Genomic DNA, 22,430 nt, shown 5'->3' on the forward strand with positions numbered 1-22,430 from the left:
AATGGTACCATGTCACCTGTACCGTATATACATATGGCTGTGTCCTATAGAATAATGGTATCACCTGTACTGTATATACATATGGCTGTGTCCTATAGAATAATGGTACCATGTCACCTGTACCGTATATACATATGGCTGTGTCCTATAGAATAATGGTATCACCTGTACCGTATATACATATGGCTGTGTCCTATAGAATAATGGTACCATGTCACCTGTACCGTATATACATATGGCTGTGTCCTATAGAATAATGGTACCATGTCACCTGTACCGTATATACATATGGCTGTGTCCTATAGAATAATGGTATCACCTGTACCGTATATACATATGGCTGTGTCCTATAGAATAATGGTATCATGTCACCTGTACTGTATATACATATGGCTGTGTCCTATAGAATAATGGTACCATGTCACCTGTACTGTATATACATATGGCTGTGTCCTATAGAATAATGGTACCATGTCACCTGTACCGTATATACATATGGCTGTGTCCTATAGAATAATGGTATATCACCTGTACTGTATATACATATGGCTGTGTCCTATAGAATAATGGTATATCACCTGTACTGTATATACATATGGCTGTGTCCTATAGAATAATGGTATCATGTCACCTGTACCGTATATACATATGGCTGTGTCCTATAGAATAATGGTATCACCTGTACTGTATATACATATGGCTGTGTCCTATAGAATAATGGTATCATGTCACCTGTACCGTATATACATATGGCTGTGTCCTATAGAATAATGGTACCATGTCACCTGTACTGTATATACATATGGCTGTGTCCTATAGAATAATGGTATCACCTGTACTGTATATACATATGGCTGTGTCCTATAGAATAATGGTACCATGTCACCTGTACCGTATATACATATGGCTGTGTCCTATAGAATAATGGTACCATGTCACCTGTACTGTATATACATATGGCTGTGTCCTATAGAATAATGGTATATCACCTGTACTGTATATACATATGGCTGTGTCCTATAGAATAATGGTATCATGTCACCTGTACCGTATATACATATGGCTGTGTCCTATAGAATAATGGTATCACCTGTACTGTATATACATATGGCTGTGTCCTATAGAATAATGGTATCATGTCACCTGTACCGTATATACATATGGCTGTGTCCTATAGAATAATGGTACCATGTCACCTGTACCGTATATACATATGGCTGTGTCCTATAGAATAATGGTATCACCTGTACTGTATATACATATGGCTGTGTCCTATAGAATAATGGTATCATGTCACCTGTACTGTATATACATATGGCTGTGCCCTATAGAATAATGGTACCATGTCACCTGTACTGTATATACATATGGCTGTGTCCTATAGAATAATGGTATCATGTCACCTGTACTGTATATACATATGGCTGTGTCCTATAGAATAATGGTACCATATCACCTGTACCGTATATACATATGGCTGTGTCCTATAGAATAATGGTACCATGTCACCTGTACAGTATAGTGTATATGGCATCATGTCACCTGTACCGTATATACATATGGCTCTGTCCTATAGAATAATGGTATATCACCTGTACTGTATATACATATGGCTGTGTCCTATAGAATAATGGTATCATGTCACCTGTACCGTATATATACATATGGCTGTGTCCTATAGAATAATGGTACCATGTCACCTGTACCGTATATACATATGGCTGTGTCCTATAGAATAATGGTATCATGTCACCTGTACTGTATATACATATGGCTGTGTCCTATAGAATAATGGTATCATGTCACCTGTACTGTATATACATATGGCTGTGTCCTATAGAATAATGGTATCATGTCACCTGTAATGTATATACATATGGCTGTGTCCTATAGAATAATGGTATCATGTCACCTGTACTGTATATACATATGGCTGTGTCCTATAGAATAATGGTATATCACCTGTACTGTATATACATATGGCTGTGTCCTATAGAATAATGGTACCATGTCACCTGTACCGTATATACATATGGCTGTGTCCTATAGAATAATGGTATCACCTGTACTGTATATACATATGGCTGTGTCCTATAGAATAATGGTATATCACCTGTACCGTATATACATATGGCTGTGTCCTATAGAATAATGGTATCACCTGTACCGTATATACATATGGCTGTGTCCTATAGAATAATGGTACCATGTCACCTGTACTGTATATACATATGGCTGTGTCCTATAGAATAATGGTATATCACCTGTACCGTATATACATATGGCTGTGTCCTATAGAATAATGGTATCATGTCACCTGTACCGTATATACATATGGCTGTGTCCTATAGAATAATGGTACCATGTCACCTGTACCGTATATACATATGGCTGTGTCCTATAGAATAATGGTATCATGTCACCTGTACCGTATATACATATGGCTGTGTCCTATAGAATAATAGTATATCACCTGTACTGTATATACATATGGCTGTGTCCTATAGAATAATGGTATCATGTCACCTGTACCGTATATACATATGGCTGTGTCCTATAGAATAATGGTATATCACCTGTACTGTATATACATATGGCTGTGTTCTATAGAATAATGGTATCACCTGTACAGTATATACATATGGCTGTGTCCTATAGAATAATGGTACCATGTCACCTGTACCGTATATACATATGGCTGTGTCCTATAGAATAATGGTACCATGTCACCTGTACTGTATATACATATGGCTGTGTCCTATAGAATAATGGTATATCACCTGTACCGTATATACATATGGCTGTGTCCTATAGAATAATGGTATCATGTCACCTGTACTGTATATACATATGGCTGTGTCCTATAGAATAATGGTACCATGTCACCTGTACTGTATATACATATGGCTGTGTCCTATAGAATAATGGTATCACCTGTACCGTATATACATATGGCTGTGTCCTATAGAATAATGGTATATCACCTGTACCGTATATACATATGGCTGTGTCCTATAGAATAATGGTATATCACCTGTACCGTATATACATATGGCTGTGTCCTATAGAATAATGGTACCATGTCACCTGTACCGTATATACATATGGCTGTGTCCTATAGTATAATGGTATCACCTGTACTGTATATACATATGTCTGTGTCCTATAGAATAATGGTACCATGTCACCTGTACCGTATATACATATGGCTGTGTCCTATAGAATAATGGTATCACCTGTACAGTATATACATATGGCTGTGTCCTATAGAATAATGGTATCACCTGTACTGTATATACATATGGCTGTGTCCTATAGAATAATGGTATCACCTGTACTGTATATACATATGGCTGTGTCCTATAGAATAATGGTATATCACCTGTACTGTATATACATATGGCTGTGTCCTATAGAATAATGGTACCATGTCACCTGTACTGTATATACATATGGCTGTGTCCTATAGAATAATGGTATCATGTCACCTGTACAGTATATACATATGGCTGTGTCCTATAGAATAATGGTACCATGTCACCTGTACCGTATATACATATGGCTGTGTCCTATAGAATAATGGTACCATGTCACCTGTACTGTATATACATATGGCTGTGTCCTATAGAATAATGGTACCATGTCACCTGTACTGTATATACATATGGCTGTGTCCTATAGAATAATGGTACCATGTCACCTGTACTGTATATACATATGGCTGTGTCCTATAGAATAATGGTACCATGTCACCTGTACCGTATATACATATGGCTGTGTCCTATAGAATAATGGTACCATGTCACCTGTACCGTATATACATATGGCTGTGTCCTATAGAATAATGGTATCACCTGTACTGTATATACATATGGCTGTGTCCTATAGAATAATGGTATATCACCTGTACCGTATATACATATGGCTGTGTCCTATAGAATAATGGTACCATGTCACCTGTACTGTATATACATATGGCTGTGTCCTATAGAATAATGGTACCATGTCACCTGTACTGTATATACATATGGCTGTGTCCTATAGAATAATGGTATCACCTGTACCGTATATACATATGGCTGTGTCCTATAGAATAATGGTATCACCTGTACTGTATATACATATGGCTGTGTCCTATAGAATAATGGTATATCACCTGTACTGTATATACATATGGCTGTGTCCTATAGAATAATGGTATATCACCTGTACTGTATATACATATGGCTGTGTCCTATAGAATAATGGTATATCACCTGTACTGTATATACATATGGCTGTGTCCTATAGAATAATGGTACCATGTCACCTGTACTGTATATACATATGGCTGTGTCCTATAGAATAATGGTATCATGTCACCTGTACCGTATATATACATATGGCTGTGTCCTATAGAATAATGGTACCATGTCACCTGTACCGTATATACATATGGCTGTGTCCTATAGAATAATGGTATCATGTCACCTGTACTGTATATACATATGGCTGTGTCCTATAGAATAATGGTATCATGTCACCTGTACTGTATATACATATGGCTGTGTCCTATAGAATAATGGTATCATGTCACCTGTAATGTATATACATATGGCTGTGTCCTATAGAATAATGGTATCATGTCACCTGTACTGTATATACATATGGCTGTGTCCTATAGAATAATGGTATATCACCTGTACTGTATATACATATGGCTGTGTCCTATAGAATAATGGTACCATGTCACCTGTACCGTATATACATATGGCTGTGTCCTATAGAATAATGGTATCACCTGTACTGTATATACATATGGCTGTGTCCTATAGAATAATGGTATATCACCTGTACCGTATATACATATGGCTGTGTCCTATAGAATAATGGTACCATGTCACCTGTACTGTATATACATATGGCTGTGTCCTATAGAATAATGGTACCATGTCACCTGTACCGTATATACATATGGCTGTGTCCTATAGAATAATGGTATCATGTCACCTGTACCGTATATACATATGGCTGTGTCCTATAGAATAATAGTATATCACCTGTACTGTATATACATATGGCTGTGTCCTATAGAATAATGGTATCATGTCACCTGTACCGTATATACATATGGCTGTGTCCTATAGAATAATGGTATATCACCTGTACTGTATATACATATGGCTGTGTTCTATAGAATAATGGTATCACCTGTACAGTATATACATATGGCTGTGTCCTATAGAATAATGGTACCATGTCACCTGTACCGTATATACATATGGCTGTGTCCTATAGAATAATGGTACCATGTCACCTGTACTGTATATACATATGGCTGTGTCCTATAGAATAATGGTATATCACCTGTACCGTATATACATATGGCTGTGTCCTATAGAATAATGGTACCATGTCACCTGTACCGTATATACATATGGCTGTGTCCTATAGTATAATGGTATCACCTGTACTGTATATACATATGTCTGTGTCCTATAGAATAATGGTACCATGTCACCTGTACCGTATATACATATGGCTGTGTCCTATAGAATAATGGTATCACCTGTACAGTATATACATATGGCTGTGTCCTATAGAATAATGGTATCACCTGTACTGTATATACATATGGCTGTGTCCTATAGAATAATGGTATCACCTGTACTGTATATACATATGGCTGTGTCCTATAGAATAATGGTATATCACCTGTACTGTATATACATATGGCTGTGTCCTATAGAATAATGGTACCATGTCACCTGTACTGTATATACATATGGCTGTGTCCTATAGAATAATGGTACCATGTCACCTGTACTGTATATACATATGGCTGTGTCCTATAGAATAATAGTATATCACCTGTACTGTATATACATATGGCTGTGTCCTATAGAATAATGGTACCATGTCACCTGTACTGTATATACATATGGCTGTGTCCTATAGAATAATGGTATCATGTCACCTGTACAGTATATACATATGTCTGTGTCCTATAGAATAATGGTACCATGTCACCTGTACCGTATATACATATGGCTGTGTCCTATAGAATAATGGTATCACCTGTACAGTATATACATATGGCTGTGTCCTATAGAATAATGGTATCACCTGTACTGTATATACATATGGCTGTGTCCTATAGAATAATGGTATCACCTGTACTGTATATACATATGGCTGTGTCCTATAGAATAATGGTATATCACCTGTACTGTATATACATATGGCTGTGTCCTATAGAATAATGGTACCACCTGTACTGTATATACATATGGCTGTGTCCTATAGAATAATGGTACCATGTCACCTGTACCGTATATACATATGGCTGTGTCCTATAGAATAATGGTACCATGTCACCTGTACTGTATATACATATGGCTGTGTCCTATAGAATAATGGTACCATGTCACCTGTACCGTATATACATATGGCTGTGTCCTATAGAATAATGGTATCACCTGTACTGTATATACATATGGCTGTGTCCTATAGAATAATGGTACCATGTCACCTGTACCGTATATACATATGGCTGTGTCCTATAGTATAATGGTATCACCTGTACCGTATATACATATGGCTGTGTCCTATACTTCCTGTAGTATATATACTATCCTTATATACTTCCGGTAGGGTGTGTGTGTGTGTGTATATATATATATATATAATATATATATATATACACACACACACTCTCTACAGGAAGTATATAAGGATAGTATATACATAGTACAGGAAGTATATAAGGATAGTATATACATAGTACAGGAAGTATATAAGGATAGTATATACATAGTACAGGAAGTATATAAGGGTAGTATGTGTGTATATATATATATATATATATATATATATATATATATATATATATATATATATATATATATATATAAATATACTATCCTTATATACTTCTGCACTATCCTGTGCACCGAGCGGATGATAGCAAACACTGCAGATCCTTCACAGAAAAGAGTGACCAATGTGACCGTTTAGAACATAAGACAATAAGCCCTCTGGTTATTATGTGTCAGTCGGTTGTTGTGTCATTCGGTGCTTTTTTGTGTGTTTCTAGGTTGCTGGTCTCACAATGTCAGAAGACGATGGTCGTGTTTTGCGGAGTCGCCGCTTGGTTTCGAAGCCTCTGGTGACCGCTGAAAAAGATGACGTAATAAGAAGAACGGACGGCGAGCGGCACTTGAGGACCATGAGTAACGGTAAGGAGAGAGTGGAACTTCAGGATATATGCAGAACTTGCATGAATATTTATGTATGCTAGTGATGTCCGTGCAGTCTTTTCCTTTGTGTCACGCACTGCAGCACAGAGAGGGTTAAACAGCAGTCACTACATACACAGCTTATGGGCTCCCTTTTTTTTTTTTTCCTTTCCCTGATGATGATTTTAAATATTTTTTTTTCTTTGAAAATGGAATTTACGATTTAAAGAGGAACCATCAGCAGGTTAGACGACTCTAATCTGCTGACATGTCCCTATAGCACGGGAGACGCCCAGATGGAGGCAGTGTCACCTTTCTCCTTGGTGATGTGCTGGTGCAGTTAGTCTCTTGCTCCACAGGCCGGCCGGGGACAGATGGGGGCGGCCGGGGACAGGCGGGCACTATGGGGGGCAGCCGGGGACAGTTGGGGGTGGCCGGGGACAGGCAGGCGCTATGGGGGGCAGCCGGGGACAGTTGGGGGCGGCCGGGGACAGGCAGGCGCTATGGGGGGCAGCCGGGGACAGTTGGGGGCGGCCGGGGACAGGCAGGCGCTATGGGGGGCAGCCGGGGACAGTTGGGGGCGGCCGGGGACAGGCAGGCGCTATGGGGGGCAGCCGGGGACAGTTGGGGGCGACCAAGGACAGGCAGGCGCTATGGGGGGCAGCCGGGGACAGTTGGGGGCGGCCAAGGACAGGCGGGCGCTATGGGGGGCGGCCGGGGACAGATGGGGGCGGCCAAGGACAGGCAGGCGCTATGGGGCGGCGGCCGGGGACAGATGGGCGCTTTGGGGCTGCCGGGGACAGAAGGGGGGCGTCCGGGGACAGGCGGGCGCTATGGGGGGGGCGGCCGGGGACAGGCGGGCGCTATGGGGGCGGCCGGGATGGGAGGTTAGACCCCTCAAACCTGCCCATAGTCCCTTTAAAAAAACAAAAACAAATCCTCAGCCTTACCTAAGGGCGAATGAATTGCTTGAATCTCCAGCTCAGGCTCATGGCCGCCTCCTCTAGGGATGACCTCGCTCTTGGGGGTTACGGGCCGCCTCCTCTAGGGATGACCTTGCTCTTGGGGTTACGGGCCGCCTCCTCGAGGGATGACTTTGCTCCTGGGGTTACGGGCCGCCTCCTCTAGGGATGACCTTGCTCTTGGGGTTACGGGCCGCCTCCTCGAGGGATGACCTCGCTCTTGGGGTTACGGGCCGCCTCCTCGAGGGATGACTTTGCTCCTGGGGTTACGGGCCGCCTCCTCTAGGGATGACCTCACTCTTGGGGTTACGGGCCGCCTCCTCGAGGGATGACCTCGCTCTTGGGGTTACGGGCCGCCTCCTCGAGGGATGACTTTGCTCCTGGGGTTACGGGCCGCCTCCTCTAGGGATGACCTTGCTCTTGGGGTTACGGGCCGCCTCCTCGAGGGATGACCTCGCTCTTGGGGTTACGGGCCGCCTTCTCTAGGGATGACCTTGCTCTTGGGGTTACGGGACGCTTCTCTAGGGATGACCTCGCTCTTGGGGTTACGGGACGCTCCTTTAGGGATGACCTCGCTCTTGGGGTTACGGGACGCTCCTTTAGGGATGACCTCGCTCTTGGGGTTACGGGACGCTCCTTTAGGGATGACCTCGCTCTTGGGGTTACGGGACGCTCCTTTAGGGATGACCTCGCTCTTGGGGTTACGGGACGCTCCTTTAGGGATGACCTCGCTCTTGGGGTTACGGGACGCTCCTTTAGGGATGACCTCGCTCTTGGGGTTACGGGACGCTCCTTTAGGGATGACCTCGCTCTTGGGGTTACGGGACGCTCCTTTAGGGATGACCTCGCTCTTGGGGTTACGGGACGCTCCTCTAGGGATGACCTCGCTCTTGGGGTTACGGGACGCTCCTTTAGGGATGACCTCGCTCTTGGGGTTACGGGCCGCCTCCTCGAGGGATGACTTTGCTCCTGGGGTTACGGGCCGCCTCCTCTAGGGATGACCTTGCTCTTGGGGTTACGGGCCGCCTCCTCGAGGGATGACCTCGCTCTTGGGGTTACGGGCCGCCTCCTCGAGGGATGACTTTGCTCCTTGCTCTTGGGGTTACGGGCCGCCTCCTCGAGGGATGACCTCGCTCTTGGGGTTACGGGCCGCCTTCTCTAGGGATGACCTTGCTCTTGGGGTTACGGGACACTTCTCTAGGGATGACCTCGCTCTTGGGGTTACGGGACGCTCCTTTAGGGATGACCTCGCTCTTGGGGTTACGGGACTCTCCTTTAGGGATGACCTCGCTCTTGGGGTTACGGGACGCTCCTTTAGGGATGACCTCGCTCTTGGGGTTACGGGACGCTCCTTTAGGGATGACCTCGCTCTTGGGGTTACGGGACGCTCCTTTAGGGATGACCTCGCTCTTGGGGTTACGGGACGCTCCTCTAGGGATGACCTCGCTCTTGGGGTTACGGGACGCTCCTCTAGGGATGACCTCGCTCTTGGGGTTACGGGACGCTCCTTTTAGGGATGACCTCGCTCTTGGGGTTACGGGCCATCAGTGAAAAGACAATGAATCCTTGTTCTTCCTGTTCTATCAGGTTTCTGCTTTTGTTCTGGGTGGAGAGCTGCCGTGTGACCCTGACATCATCACTTCCTGTCATCCATACAGTCTTGTCTTACTAATGACATCATCATGACATGTGACTGCTGAGTAATGTGTCTGAGGCTGAACTCTAGTGAACTCCAGAACTGTGCAAAAGTCATGGGGCGAGAGCGATCCTGGAGGTCACCCCGGGCTGCGTATTGTGGACAGAGACTGGGGGGAAGTTGGGGGGGATCCATGTCCCCTTCACCAGAAACATTATACGAGACCTCTCATCCTATAGGAGGTATACAGAGACTGGGGGGGTAGCTGACAGAGAGGAGGTCTATCTATCTCTCTATCCATCTATTTTCAATCTCCTAGAAATGAGTCTGTCCCTCTGTCCCATATAGACTTCCAAACGCCTGAACCGTTTGACCTCAAATTTGGCCCACAGATACATTGGGTGCCCGGGAAGGTTATTGTGAAGGTCCCGTCCCCGCCAGATGCACAGGAGGGGAGGGGGAGGGGAAAGAGCGGCGCCCCATAGAGATGAATGGGGAAAGTCTCCACGCTGCACACAGGTGATATAATTAGCTGCAGCTCTCCAGCAGAAAGGGGGGGGCACCCCCAAACTATACAATACAGGTATACATGGCCCAGAACTATAAACTACAGGTAAACAGGACCTCCACAACTATATACCACAGGTATATGGGACCTCCACGAACACTGTCGATGTTGTATATAACCAGGCTCTGTATATAACACTGCCCATGTTGTATATAACCAGGCTCTGTATATAACATTGCCCATGTTGTATATAACCAGGCTCTGTATATAACATTGCCCATGTTGTATATAACCAGGCTCTGTATATAACATTGCCCATGTTGTATATAACCAGGCTCTGTATATAACATTGCCCATGTTTGTAGATAACCAGGCTGTATATAACACTGCCCATGTTATATATAACCAGGCTCTGTATATAACACTGCCCATGTTATATATAACCAGGCTCTGTATATAACACTGCCCATGATATATATAACCAGGCTGTATTTTACACTGCCCATGTTGTATATAACCAGGCTGTATATAACACTGCCCATGTTATATATAACCAGGCTGTATATAACACTGCCCATGTTATATATAACCAGGCTGTATATTACACTGCCCATGTTTGTAGATAACCAGGCTGTATATAACACTGCCCATGTTGTATATAACACTGCCCATGTTGTATATAACACTGCCCATGTTGTATATAACCAGGCTGTATATAACACTGCCCATGTTGTATATAACCAGGCTGTATATAACACTGCCCATGTTGTATATAACCAGGCTGTATATAACACTGCCCATGTTGTATATAACCAGGCTGTATATAACACTGCCCATGTTGTATATAACCAGGCTCTGTATATAACACTGCCCATGTTGCATATAACCAGGATCTGTATATAACACTGCCCATGTTGTATATAACCAGGCTCTGTATATAACACTGCCCATGTTGTATATAACCAGGCTGTATATTACACTGCCAATGTTGTATATAACCAGGCTGTATATAACAATACCAATGTTGCATATAACCAGGCTCTGTATACAGTCTGATCACATGACATCTAAGTTTGGCTATTAGGTATTTAGGATGTTTAAAGTGTTTAGTTTATTTCTAATGTGCATAAGCTACAATTTACATACAGTGCAGAACTGTCAGGTATATAGTGTATAAAAGGGTACACTCACTGTCTGGAGTAGAGGCCGGGGACTACACCCCAGTTACCTGACATCTGTAGTAGAGGCCGGGGACTACACCCCAGTTACCTGACATCTGTAGTAGAGGCCGGGGACTACACCCCAGTTACCTGACATCTGTAGTAGAGGCCGGGGACTACACCCCAGTTACCTGACACCTGCAGTAGAGGCCGGGGACTACACCCCAGTTACCTGACACCTGCAGTAGAGGCCGGGGACTACACCCCAGTTACCTGACACCTGTAGTAGAGGCCGGGGACTACACCCCAGTTACCTGACACCTGTAGTAGAGGCCGGGGACTACACCCCAGTTACCTGACACCTGTAGTAGAGGCCGGGGACTACACCCCAGTTACCTGACACCTGTAGTAGAGGCCGGGGACTACACCCCAGTTACCTGACACCTGTAGTAGAGGCCGGGGACTACACCCCAGTTACCTGACACCTGTAGTAGAGGCCGGGGACTACACCCCAGTTACCTGACACCTGTAGTAGAGGCCGGGGACTACACCCCAGTTACCTGACACCTGTAGTAGAGGCCGGGGACTACACCCCAGTTACCTGACACCTGTAGTAGAGGCCGGGGACTACACCCCAGTTACCTGACACCTGTAGTAGAGGCCGGGGACTACACCCCAGTTACCTGACACCTGTAGTAGAGGCTACACCCCAGTTACCTGACACCTGTAGTAGAGGCCGGGGACTACACCCCAGTTACCTGACACCTGTAGTAGAGGCCGGGGACTACACCCCAGTTACCTGACACCTGTAGTAGAGGCCGGGGACTACACCCCAGTTACCTGACATCTGTAGTAGAGGCCGGGGACTACACCCCAGTTACCTGACATCTGTAGTAGAGGCCGGGGACTACACCCCAGTTACCTGACATCTGTAGTAGAGGCCGGGGACTACACCCCAGTTACCTGACACCTGTAGTAGAGGCTACACCCCAGTTACCTGACATCTGTAGTAGAGGCCGGGGACTACACCCCAGTTACCTGACATCTGTAGTAGAGGCCGGGGACTACACCCCAGTTACCTGACATCTGTAGTAGAGGCTACACCCCAGTTACCTGACATCTGCAGTAGAGGCCGGGGACTACACCCCAGTTACCTGACATCTGGAGCAGAGGCCGGGGACTACACCCCAGTTACCTGACATCTGGAGCAGAGGCCGGGGACTACACCCCAGTTACCTGACATCTGGAGCAGAGGCCGGGGACTACACCCCAGTTACCTAGTAATAGAAAGACTCCGTAGCACTCTTTCATGCAGCAGTGATCAAAAGTTTATTTACAGCGTGATAGGAACAAAGCCAGGTATATATGCAATAAATGATGCACGTAATTAGTTATATTGGTAGAGGCGACTGAGGACGTTTCGACCCTACTCGGGTCTTTTTCAACGTCGCTGTGGGTAGTCCTGGGCAGGAGTGCTCCTGGCGTCCTCCTGAGCGTGGCAAGCGCTGTGGTTTCTCTTATGGATATTCACAGTTTCAGTTTCTCTTATGGATATTCGGCATGGATATTCGGCATAGTTGTACATGGGCTGGGATCTGAGTAGATGTGGGGGAGCGGCCTCCTCATTCTCTCGGCGTCCTTTATTGTGACGGATCAGGGATTAGCTGTGACCTTCAGGATGATAGATTGCCGCTCCTGTCACCTCCCGCACACTCTGTACCATGGTGAGGACGTCCTGTCCTCTCTTGTGTAATATATACCGGGGGGGGGGGGGGGGCGCTATATATCCCATCACTTCAGCTCAGTAACATGGAGGACGGTGTCAGTAAACTGCAGCTAACACCTCATACTAGCACCACATCTCTGCACGGGAGACATGGATGGAAGATACATATATACACACACAGTCCTATCTATATACCATAAAGAGACACACAACACAATATAACTGAGACTTCTGTGACATCAGACTGTCCACTCAGGAAGCAGCACTGACCCACACCGACTGTCACCTGCAGCACTGACCGACAGGAGGCCGTAGGAGGACAACAACCCAGCATCAGGACCACTACCTCCGCCTCTGTGCAAGGCTGCTTTAGTGTAGGTCTGGGAGGAGATCCCTCAGGAGACGATCGGCCGCCTCATCACGAGCAGGTCATACAGACACCTCATCAGGAGCATGCCCGGGCCTTGTAGGGAGGTCATACAGACACCTCATCAGGAGCATGCCCGGGCCTTGTAGGGAGGTCATACAGACACCTCATCAGGAGCATGCCCGGGCCTTGTAGGGAGGTCATACAGACACCTCATCAGGAGCATGCCCGGGCCTTGTAGGGAGGTCATACAGACACCTCATCAGGAGCATGCCCGGGCCTTGTAGGGAGGTCATACAGACACCTCATCAGGAGCATGCCCGGGCCTTGTAGGGAGGTCATACAGACACCTCATCAGGAGCATGCCCGGGCCTTGTAGGGAGGTCATACAGACACCTCATCAGGAGCATGCCCGGGCCTTGTAGGGAGGTCATACAGACACCTCATCAGGAGCATGCCCGGACCTTGTAGGGAGGTCATACAGCCACCTCATCAGGAGCATGCCCGGGCCTTGTAGGGAGGTCATACACCTCATCAGGAGCATGCCCGGGCCTTGTAGGGAGGTCATACACCTCATCAGGAGCATGCCCGGGCCTTGTAGGGAGGTCATACAGACACCTCATCAGGAGCATGCCCGGGCCTTGTAGGGAGGTCATACACCTCATCAGGAGCATGCCCGGGCCTTGTAGGGAGGTCATACAGCCTCCTCATCAGGAGCATGCCTGGGCCTTGTAGGGAGGTCATACAGACACCTCATCAGGAGCATGCCCGGGCCTTGTAGGGAGGTCATACACCTCATCAGGAGCATGCCCGGGCCTTGTAGGGAGGTCATACAGCCACCTCATCAGGAGCATGCCCGGGCCTTGTAGGGAGGTCATACACCTCATCAGGAGCATGCCCGGGCCTTGTAGGGAGGTCATACAGACACCTCATCAGGAGCATGCCCGGGCCTTGTAGGGAGGTCATACACCTCATCAGGAGCATGCCCGGGCCTTGTAGGGAGGTCATACACCTCATCAGGAGCATGCCCGGGCCTTGTAGGGAGGTCATACACCTCATCAGGAGCATGCCCGGGCCTTGTAGGGAGGTCATACACCTCATCAGGAGCATGCCTGGGCCTTGTAGGGAGGTCATACAGCCTCCTCATCAGGAGCATGCCCAGGCCTTGTAGGGAGGTCATACAAGGCAGGTGGAGGTCACACACAATACTCAGCCTCAGTGTGACTTGTTTTATGGACATTACAGCAAAGTTGGATCAGCCTGGAGTGTTTTTCCACTCTATTTTTGTGTGTGACGCCACCTCCAGGCCACCATAGGGTAATACATGGGATTCCCAGGGATGATGTGTGTTGGACGTTGGTGTCAGCACATTCAGCTCTACAGAACAAAGTATCACTGAGAAGATGTCATTCCCTCACATCTAGGAGTGGTATATATATATATATCAGTCACATCTAGGATGTATACATCTCTCTATCTATCTTACTAATATCGGATGGAGTAACCGCTGGTAGTATCTGCCGTCGTTCTGTGTAATATGGGGGGAGCGGTATCGCATTGGAGTAACCGCTGGTAGTATCGGCCGTCGTTCTGTGTAATATGGGGGGAGCGGTATCGGATGGAGTAACCGCTGGTAGTATCTGCCGTCGTTCTGTGTAATATGGGGGGAGCGGTATCTGATGGAGTAACCGCTGGTAGTATCGGCCGTCGTTCTGTGTAATACGGGGAGCAGTTATCCCGCAGTGTCCTGTGAAGTGTGTGGGGATTCCGCCATTGTGTGCTCCTCCCCCTATATAGTGCGTGTCCGTGTATGGCGGTATGTTCAGGACGCAGTCACCTGACCTCTGTTTTCTTACTGACAGGTTTCATGGACTTGGAGCATGTGATCAACAGGAAGATGGAGCTGAAGAGGAAAGCCGAGGTAAAGCTGCCGCTGACCCCAGTATAGCAGAGCTCAAGGCCGCGCTGTGCTGCCACTGACCCGAGTATAGCAGACTTCAAGGCCGCGCTGTGCTGCCGCTGACCCGAGTATAGCAGAGCTCAAGGCCGCGCTGTGCTGCCACTAACCCCAGTATAGGAGAGCTCAAGGCCGCGCTGTGCTGCTGCTGACCCTAGTATAGCAGACTTCAAGGCCGCGCTGTGCTGCCGCTGACCCGAGTATAGCAGAGCTCAAGGCCGCGCTGTGCTGCCACTGACCCCAGTATAGCAGAGCTCAAGGCCGCGCTGTGCTGCCACTGACCTGAGTATAGCAGAGCCCAACGCCGCGCTGTGCTGCCGCTGACCCCAGTATAGCAGAGCTCAAGGCCGCGCTGTGCTGCCGCTGACCCCAGTATAGCAGAGCCCAACGCCGCGCTGTGCTGCCGCTGACCCCAGTATAGCAGAGCTCAAGGCCGCGCTGTGCTGCCACTAACCCCAGTATAGCAGAGCTCAAGGCCGCGCTGTGCCGCCACTGACCTGAGTATAGCAGAGCTCAAGGCCGCGCTGTGCCGCCACTGACCTGAGTATAGCAGAGCCCAACGCCGTGCTGTGCTGCCACTGACCTGAGTATAGCAGAGCTTCTTCTGTTTGTGTTAGAGGCCACATGGAACCTTTTAGGCTTATGCCGTGTAATATCCGTGTCCTGAGCCCCATCACTAGAAGTTAGCCGCCCGCCCGCCCATTATTAGATGGAAGATTCCTCCCCCCGCCCATTATTAGATGGAAGATTCCTCTCCCCCCCCCCCCCCCCCCCCCCCCCCCCCCCCCGTCCATTATTAGATGGAAGATTCCTATCCACCCCCCCCCCCCCCGTCCATTATTAGATGGAGGACACCTCACCACCCCCCACCCCCCGGCTGCCTTGTATTCCTGCGCAGTACGGACCCCAGTGATGGCGCCCCCTTCACCCTCTTCTTCCTCCCAGGTGTTGAAGTGTGAGCTGATGAAGGAAGTCGACATTCACTTTAATGAGTTTGTGAACAACTTCATAGAGGAGACGACTGCACTAGAAGCCTCCGCCAACTGCTTTCCTGCAAGTGCTGAAAAAGACGGCCATAAAGTGAGGTGATGTCACCATGCTGTCCCATCCATGTGTATAAACTGCTCACATTGTAGCTAATAGTGAGTGCAGCTCTGGGGTATAATACAGGATGTAACTCAGGATCAGTAATGTAATGTATGTACACAGTGACCCCACCAGCAGAATAGTGAGTGCAGCTCTGGGGTATAATACAGGATGTAACTCAGGATCAGTAATGTAATGTATGTACACAGTGACCTCACCAGCAGAATAGTGAGTGCAGCTCTGGGGTATAATACAGGATGTAACTCAGGATCAGTAATGTATGTACACAGTGACCCCACCAGCAGAATAGTGAGTGCAGCTCTGGAGGGTGTGGTTACTGGGTGTGTCTGTGTTTGCTCCTGAGCTCCACACATCCAGACTTCCAGGAGGAGAGAGGCTGATTTTCCACCTGCTTCCCCAGGAAGGTGGCAGCTTCCTGGGAGAGTTTTCAGCATGGATCCCCTGACCTCCACCTCCCGGTCAAGGCCGGCGGGGGGTGTAGAGAGTAAGCTACCGGCCAGCGCTCCGGCTGGAGGGGTAAGAAGATCCAGTAGGGTTCGCAGCAATGTGGACCCAGCCCTTCCAGCGACGGGTGGAAGCCGCAAGGCTCCTAATGTGGAAGCAAGATCTACAAACAAGGTGAGCGGAAGACGGGGTTCTGGTGCAGCTGCACGGAGGGGCTCCCAGGAGAGTCAGGTGGTGGAGCAGTGGGGTCTCAGGGGGCCCAAAGAGTCTGCAGCCACCTATGGCTCCAGGATAGCTGCAAAGCTCACTGAGTATGAGCAGCTTGGAAAGAGACTGAAGGGGTTAAGAGACGACCTGAGTTTTGCTAAACACAGAGCCAGCTCAGCCCCAAAGAAACAGAAGCCTGGACTCACAGCTAAGGTGAAGTCTCTGCAGCAGGAGATCACAGATGTGGAGCTGCAGAGGATGGTTATCCTGGAGGGCAGCGATATTTTCAGAGAGAAGCTCCTCAATGAAGACAGGTTTGCCAGGATGAAATCCCCTAAGAGGGAGGAGGAGGATGGGGGTGATTGTTCTGCGGATGGTGAGAGCAGTAGTGAGGATGAGGAAGGAGAAGACATAGAAGCTGGAGAGACCACTGTGACAGCGAGTCTGGAGGACTTGGCTACAAAATCTTCCAGTGCACAAGGGGTGGATGAGTCCCAGCTAAGTCTACCTGCAGGACAAGTGGCCTTACCGACATCTTCAGGAGAAGGCTCTACAGAGGATGATGATGATGATGACGATTCTGGAGGAGCTCTGCTTGCACAAATAAAACAGATTGAATCCCCAGTGCACATGGAGAACTTCAGCTTTGGAGAGGACCTGGGGAAGGAGGAGTTAATTAAAAAGAAGAAAAAAAGCAAGAAAAAGAGGAAGAAGTTAGCAGAGCAGGTGAACCTTGTGTATGTTCCCTTTGTGCAGTCTGGGGCGGCTGCAAAGTCGTCTCAGGGTGCAGATACTGGTAATCTGACTGTCCCCACTCCTGCTACTGTGGAGCGGGGCCAGAAAGCCAGTAAGAGTACAACCAAGATGGCGGAGAGTGCCGACCTCGCTGGTCAGGGTAGTGAGGTCGGTAATGGTGTAGGAGCGGCCAGGGGGACGGACAGTTTGGTGGCTGAGGTGACGTGTGCAGGGCGCTCCTCTGCAGGTAAAGGGAGGAGTGCCCCAGTGCCAGCGGCTGGCACATTGCCCGGGCGGTCGGGCATCAAAACCAAGCTTGTGCGTGATCCTTTGAGTGGACCTGGAGCTGCAGGGCGCTCCTCTGCAGGCAAAGGGAGGAGTGTCCAAGCTTCGAGAGAAGGCATAAGTGCCAGCGATAAGACGGAGGTGGGCAGCGGTCGCTGTGCTGCAGGTCACTCCTCTGCAGGCAAGGGGAGGAGTGTCATTAAGTTGCCAGGAGGTGTTAGTGGTCCGATGAGTGTGTCTGCTGTAACGGGGCACTCCTATATAGGCGCAGGGGTCGTCTGTTCCCCCGGAAATGCAGAAACATCTCTGGTGGATCTTACTGCTGGGGAAGGAGCCAGCGATAAAGAGACTGTCACTAAGTCAGGTGCCTGTCTGGTGCCGCAGGTGCACACCAATGGACATGACATTAATAAAGCTATGCTTCAGGCGGTGCAGGAGATTGAGGCAGAGGTGCTGGCTGAGGCTGAGGGCCGGACAGGTGGCAATGCTGCATCTCCCCAAGTTAAGGGGAAGACTGTTGCCCAGTCAAATGTGCCCAGGGATGCCAAGGATGCCACTGCTAATGCCAGATCTGCTATATCTCATGGTAATGTAATAAAGCCAGCCAGACTACAGGTAGGCCAGTCCAGCCCAGCTAGGCAGGGTATACTTAATGCTGATGTTATTGTTTCTTCTGTGGTTGCTGGGGGGAGTGGGGATGGTCCGGCTGCCCCCCCAGTGGTGGCTGCTCCAGTAAGGAGCTATGCCAACGTCACTGCTGGGGGAACTAGGGGATCCTCATCTCTTAATCCAGGAGAAGGTAACTTGCAACGGCGCCTCCTGGAGGCGTTAAGGAGAGGAGACAGAACGCTCCAAGTAGAGGGCCGGGAGGTCGACCTGTCCTTCTATGTAGAAAGACATGGGCTTGGGGCATTCCGAGAGCATAATGGGGAAGTGGTCTGGTCCCTTCCGACACCCGGGCAGGAGGTTGGCCGTAGGAACGTGGCCTGTCTGGTATGGAAAGGCAGTGATGCGTGCCGATCCAGGGCAAAGGTGGTGGAGCTTCTCTTCCAGATGAGTTTCAGGGCGAATGACATCTTTGCCCTGATCCACCCCTACGGTACCTCTGAATTCGACATCAGCTTTGTGAAGCCAGAGGGACTTGAGCTCTTCTGGTCCAATCACGAGCTGGTGAAGGATGAGCCTGTGTGGCGGGATTTCGCTGTAAAGGCGGTATCCCGTCAGAGTTCAGTCAAGAAAGTGACCGTTCTGACACGCAACGAGTCACTTTCTTGCTATGACATCATGACCTGGCTAGGCAGGTATGGGGAGGTGACGGACATCCCCAAGAAAAATCTGGATGAGCATGGTATTTGGTCTGGAGCCTGGACGTTTTCCGTCCGCCTCCGTCGTTCAGGCAACACTGTCGCACACATTCCATCTGCTGCCTTCCTCGGACGCGATAGGATCCAAGTCTTTTACCAGGGGCAGCCAAAGCTGTGTCACAGGTGTGGTGATCCCACCCACTTTAGTGCAAACTGCACTAAGCTGATTTGTGCACTGTGTGGTGCGGAGGGTCATCTGGCTGCCGCCTGTGGCCGGATTCGCTGTCACCTGTGTGGTGACCTTGGTCACCCATTTAGCAGGTGTCCACGCTCATTCTCCAATGCTGCGGCCGCCCAAGATGGGGAGAGCCTTGTTGTTGCCTCACCTGCGGAGGGGACCAGCAGAGGAGAAGGGGCACTAGTGCCAGTGAAGAAGGTAAAAAGCAAGACCCCCTCTAAGCTAAGGCGAGAGGAGAAGCGCAGAAGGAGCAGGGACCTGGGAAGTTCCCTGGTGGCAGGAGTAGTCAGTGGTCCTGCTCCAGATGCCAGCTTAGAGGGAACAGCTGAGGCTCTAGAGGATATAGAGTTAGATGAAGAGATAAGGAGACTTCGTAAAGAGGAGGCAAAGAGAGCCATTTCCTCCAGTTCCTCCCAATATGAAAGTTTGGATGAGGACGGTGGGAAAGGGCAAAATGAAAAACGTAAGTGCGACAGTAGGAGGCAAAGCCAGAAGGGGCCTTGGGCATCTTCCTCCTCCGGTGTTGCGGGCCAAGTGCCAAAGGAAAGCCTGACTGACCCCCCTCTGATCGTTCTGTCCAATAGGTACCAGGCCCTCGGCAAATCCGAGGTTGAGGGACTGATTTTGGAGACGGTGAGGTCTCCAGGAGGTGCCGAGCCTGTTCCTTCTGAGGCAGTTTCCTTGGGAGGCCAGGTGGCCCCTGGGTCAGGAGATGAGGATCTGGGTATGGATATGTCTGCATCTTTAAAGCGGGTTAAAGAGAAGGCAAAAGGATCGTCTTCTGATGGGGAAGGTGGTAAAAAGAAGGGTAGGAAATAAAGAGACAAGGCTGTCCAACTCTATCACCCATGATGGCGGCACTCACCCCATTGACGCTGGCATCCATTAACTGTGCCAGCATTAAGTCGGATACGGCTAGATTCGCAGCCTTTGATTTTCTCGGTCGTATTAACGCCGACATTTTGTTTTTGCAGGAGACCAGGTTGACAGACCAAGCCTTGCTAGTAAAAGCTAAGCGAGAGTGGAGGCATGGGCCTTCACACTGGTCTCTTGCGGCTGAGCCGTATAGTGGGGTGGCGGTCCTTTTTACCGCTCCTGTAGAATGCAGACGGGTTATCGAGTTAGAAATGGGGAGGTGCCTGATCTTGGATGTCCTCATGAAGGGGCAAGAGCTCAGGCTCATTAACATCTATGCCCCACAGACTAAGTGGGACCGTAAAAGCCTTTTTATGAGGATTATGCCCTTTCTTTTTACGAGTCGGCAGGTGGTCTTTGGTGGAGACTTCAATACTATCACGAGGTCTCCTGACAGGAGAGGCGCCAAAGACAAGCTGGCTTATGATAGCATGGCATTGATTAGTATAGTTAGGGAAGCTCGCCTAGAGGATGCCCACATCCGGACACCCTCGGGCCACGTGGGTTTCACCTATCATCGAGGTAGCTGCAGGTCTAGATTAGACAGGTTTTATTTAAAGGAGGAAGCCGTCTCTTCCGCAGTGTCCGTGGTTGAGGTGGAGTTCTCCGACCACTGTCTGATTTTGTTTTCCCTGAATGTTTCAGAGACCCCCCGGATGGGTAGAGGCTACTGGAGGCTGAATTCGTCCCTCCTGGAAGAAGCAGAGGTAAGACAGTCCTTTGAGGATTTTCTTCAGAGTCAGGTACCTCTACTGGGCCTATGTAGTAGTAAGTCAGAGTGGTGGGAGATATTCAAGAAGCGGGTTGCGAGGTTCTTCCGCCAGCTCTCGAGCCTCAGGTCCCTGAATAGGTATCGTGTGTATCAGGGCCTGAGGAGGAAACTCGAGCATCTTGTCTCGACTGGAGGTAGTAGAGAGGAGATCTCCAGAGTGAAAGCCTTGCTCATGAGGTGTCAGTATGATAGGCACGCCTCTTTGGTTTTTGAGAGGTACCGCTCGCCCGACCCCTACAGAAACTGTAAGATGTCAGTGAGTAGTAAGATAGTCACTGGACTGGTTGATAGTACGGGATCTCTGAACCGGTCCAGATCAGGGATCCTGGAGGTCGTCAGATCCTTTTACTCACACCTCTTGGGGAGGAAGGATCTAGATCGGAATGTGATGTCGGGTTTCCTAGCTGAAACCATTCCTGAGCCAGGGGTAGACCCCTCTCTTGATGTTTTGGCAGAAGAGATCAGGGAAGAGGAAGTTAGACTGGCGATTGAAGGGCTTGCCCTGAAGAAGTCGCCAGGTCCAGATGGCTTAACATCTGAGTGGTATAAGACCTTCAGGGACCTCTTGGTTCCCCTCTTGGCCAAGGTCTTCAATGAGTGTCTTTCCTCGGGCACTCTGCCGAGGTCAATGAGGTCAGCCCTGATTCTTCTGTCAAAAGGTAAAGATTCGAGCTGTATTGAGAATTGGAGGCCTATAGCTCTTCTCAATGTGGACAGGAAGATTCTGGCCAAGATACTGTTTAATCGGCTGGTGAAGTTTGCACCCCGGCTCCTTTCGGAGGCTCAGCACTGCTCTGTTCCAGGCCGAAGCACCTTAAGTGCTGTCCTTAGTGTCAGGGAGGCAGTGGAGCGGAGTAGTGTGGGTCTTTGGAAGGGGTACTTGCTGTCCC

The 22,430-nt window shown here is 48.6% G+C and overlaps 2 protein-coding genes across 4 annotated transcripts in view; one reads left to right on the forward strand and one right to left on the reverse strand.

The window, feature by feature from the left end:
* The window catches only part of LOC138789136 (putative ferric-chelate reductase 1), a 567,372-nt gene that overhangs the window by 261,707 nt on the left and 283,235 nt on the right, over positions 1 to 22,430 (reverse strand). The window lies entirely within an intron of this gene.
* The window catches only part of SOAT1 (sterol O-acyltransferase 1), a 75,574-nt gene that overhangs the window by 22,441 nt on the left and 30,703 nt on the right, over positions 1 to 22,430 (forward strand). For both annotated transcript variants that reach the window (XM_069967735.1, XM_069967734.1), the window contains exons 2-4: positions 7,076 to 7,217; positions 15,439 to 15,497; positions 16,479 to 16,618. In XM_069967735.1, coding sequence (XP_069823836.1) covers positions 7,091 to 7,217; positions 15,439 to 15,497; positions 16,479 to 16,618 — 326 coding nt within the window. In that variant the 5' untranslated portion in view covers positions 7,076 to 7,090. The remainder of the gene's footprint in view (positions 1 to 7,075; positions 7,218 to 15,438; positions 15,498 to 16,478; positions 16,619 to 22,430) is intronic.

The sequence above is a fragment of the Dendropsophus ebraccatus genome, chromosome 4, assembly GCF_027789765.1.
Source record: "Dendropsophus ebraccatus isolate aDenEbr1 chromosome 4, aDenEbr1.pat, whole genome shotgun sequence".
Classification (NCBI taxonomy): domain Eukaryota; kingdom Metazoa; phylum Chordata; class Amphibia; order Anura; family Hylidae; genus Dendropsophus; species Dendropsophus ebraccatus.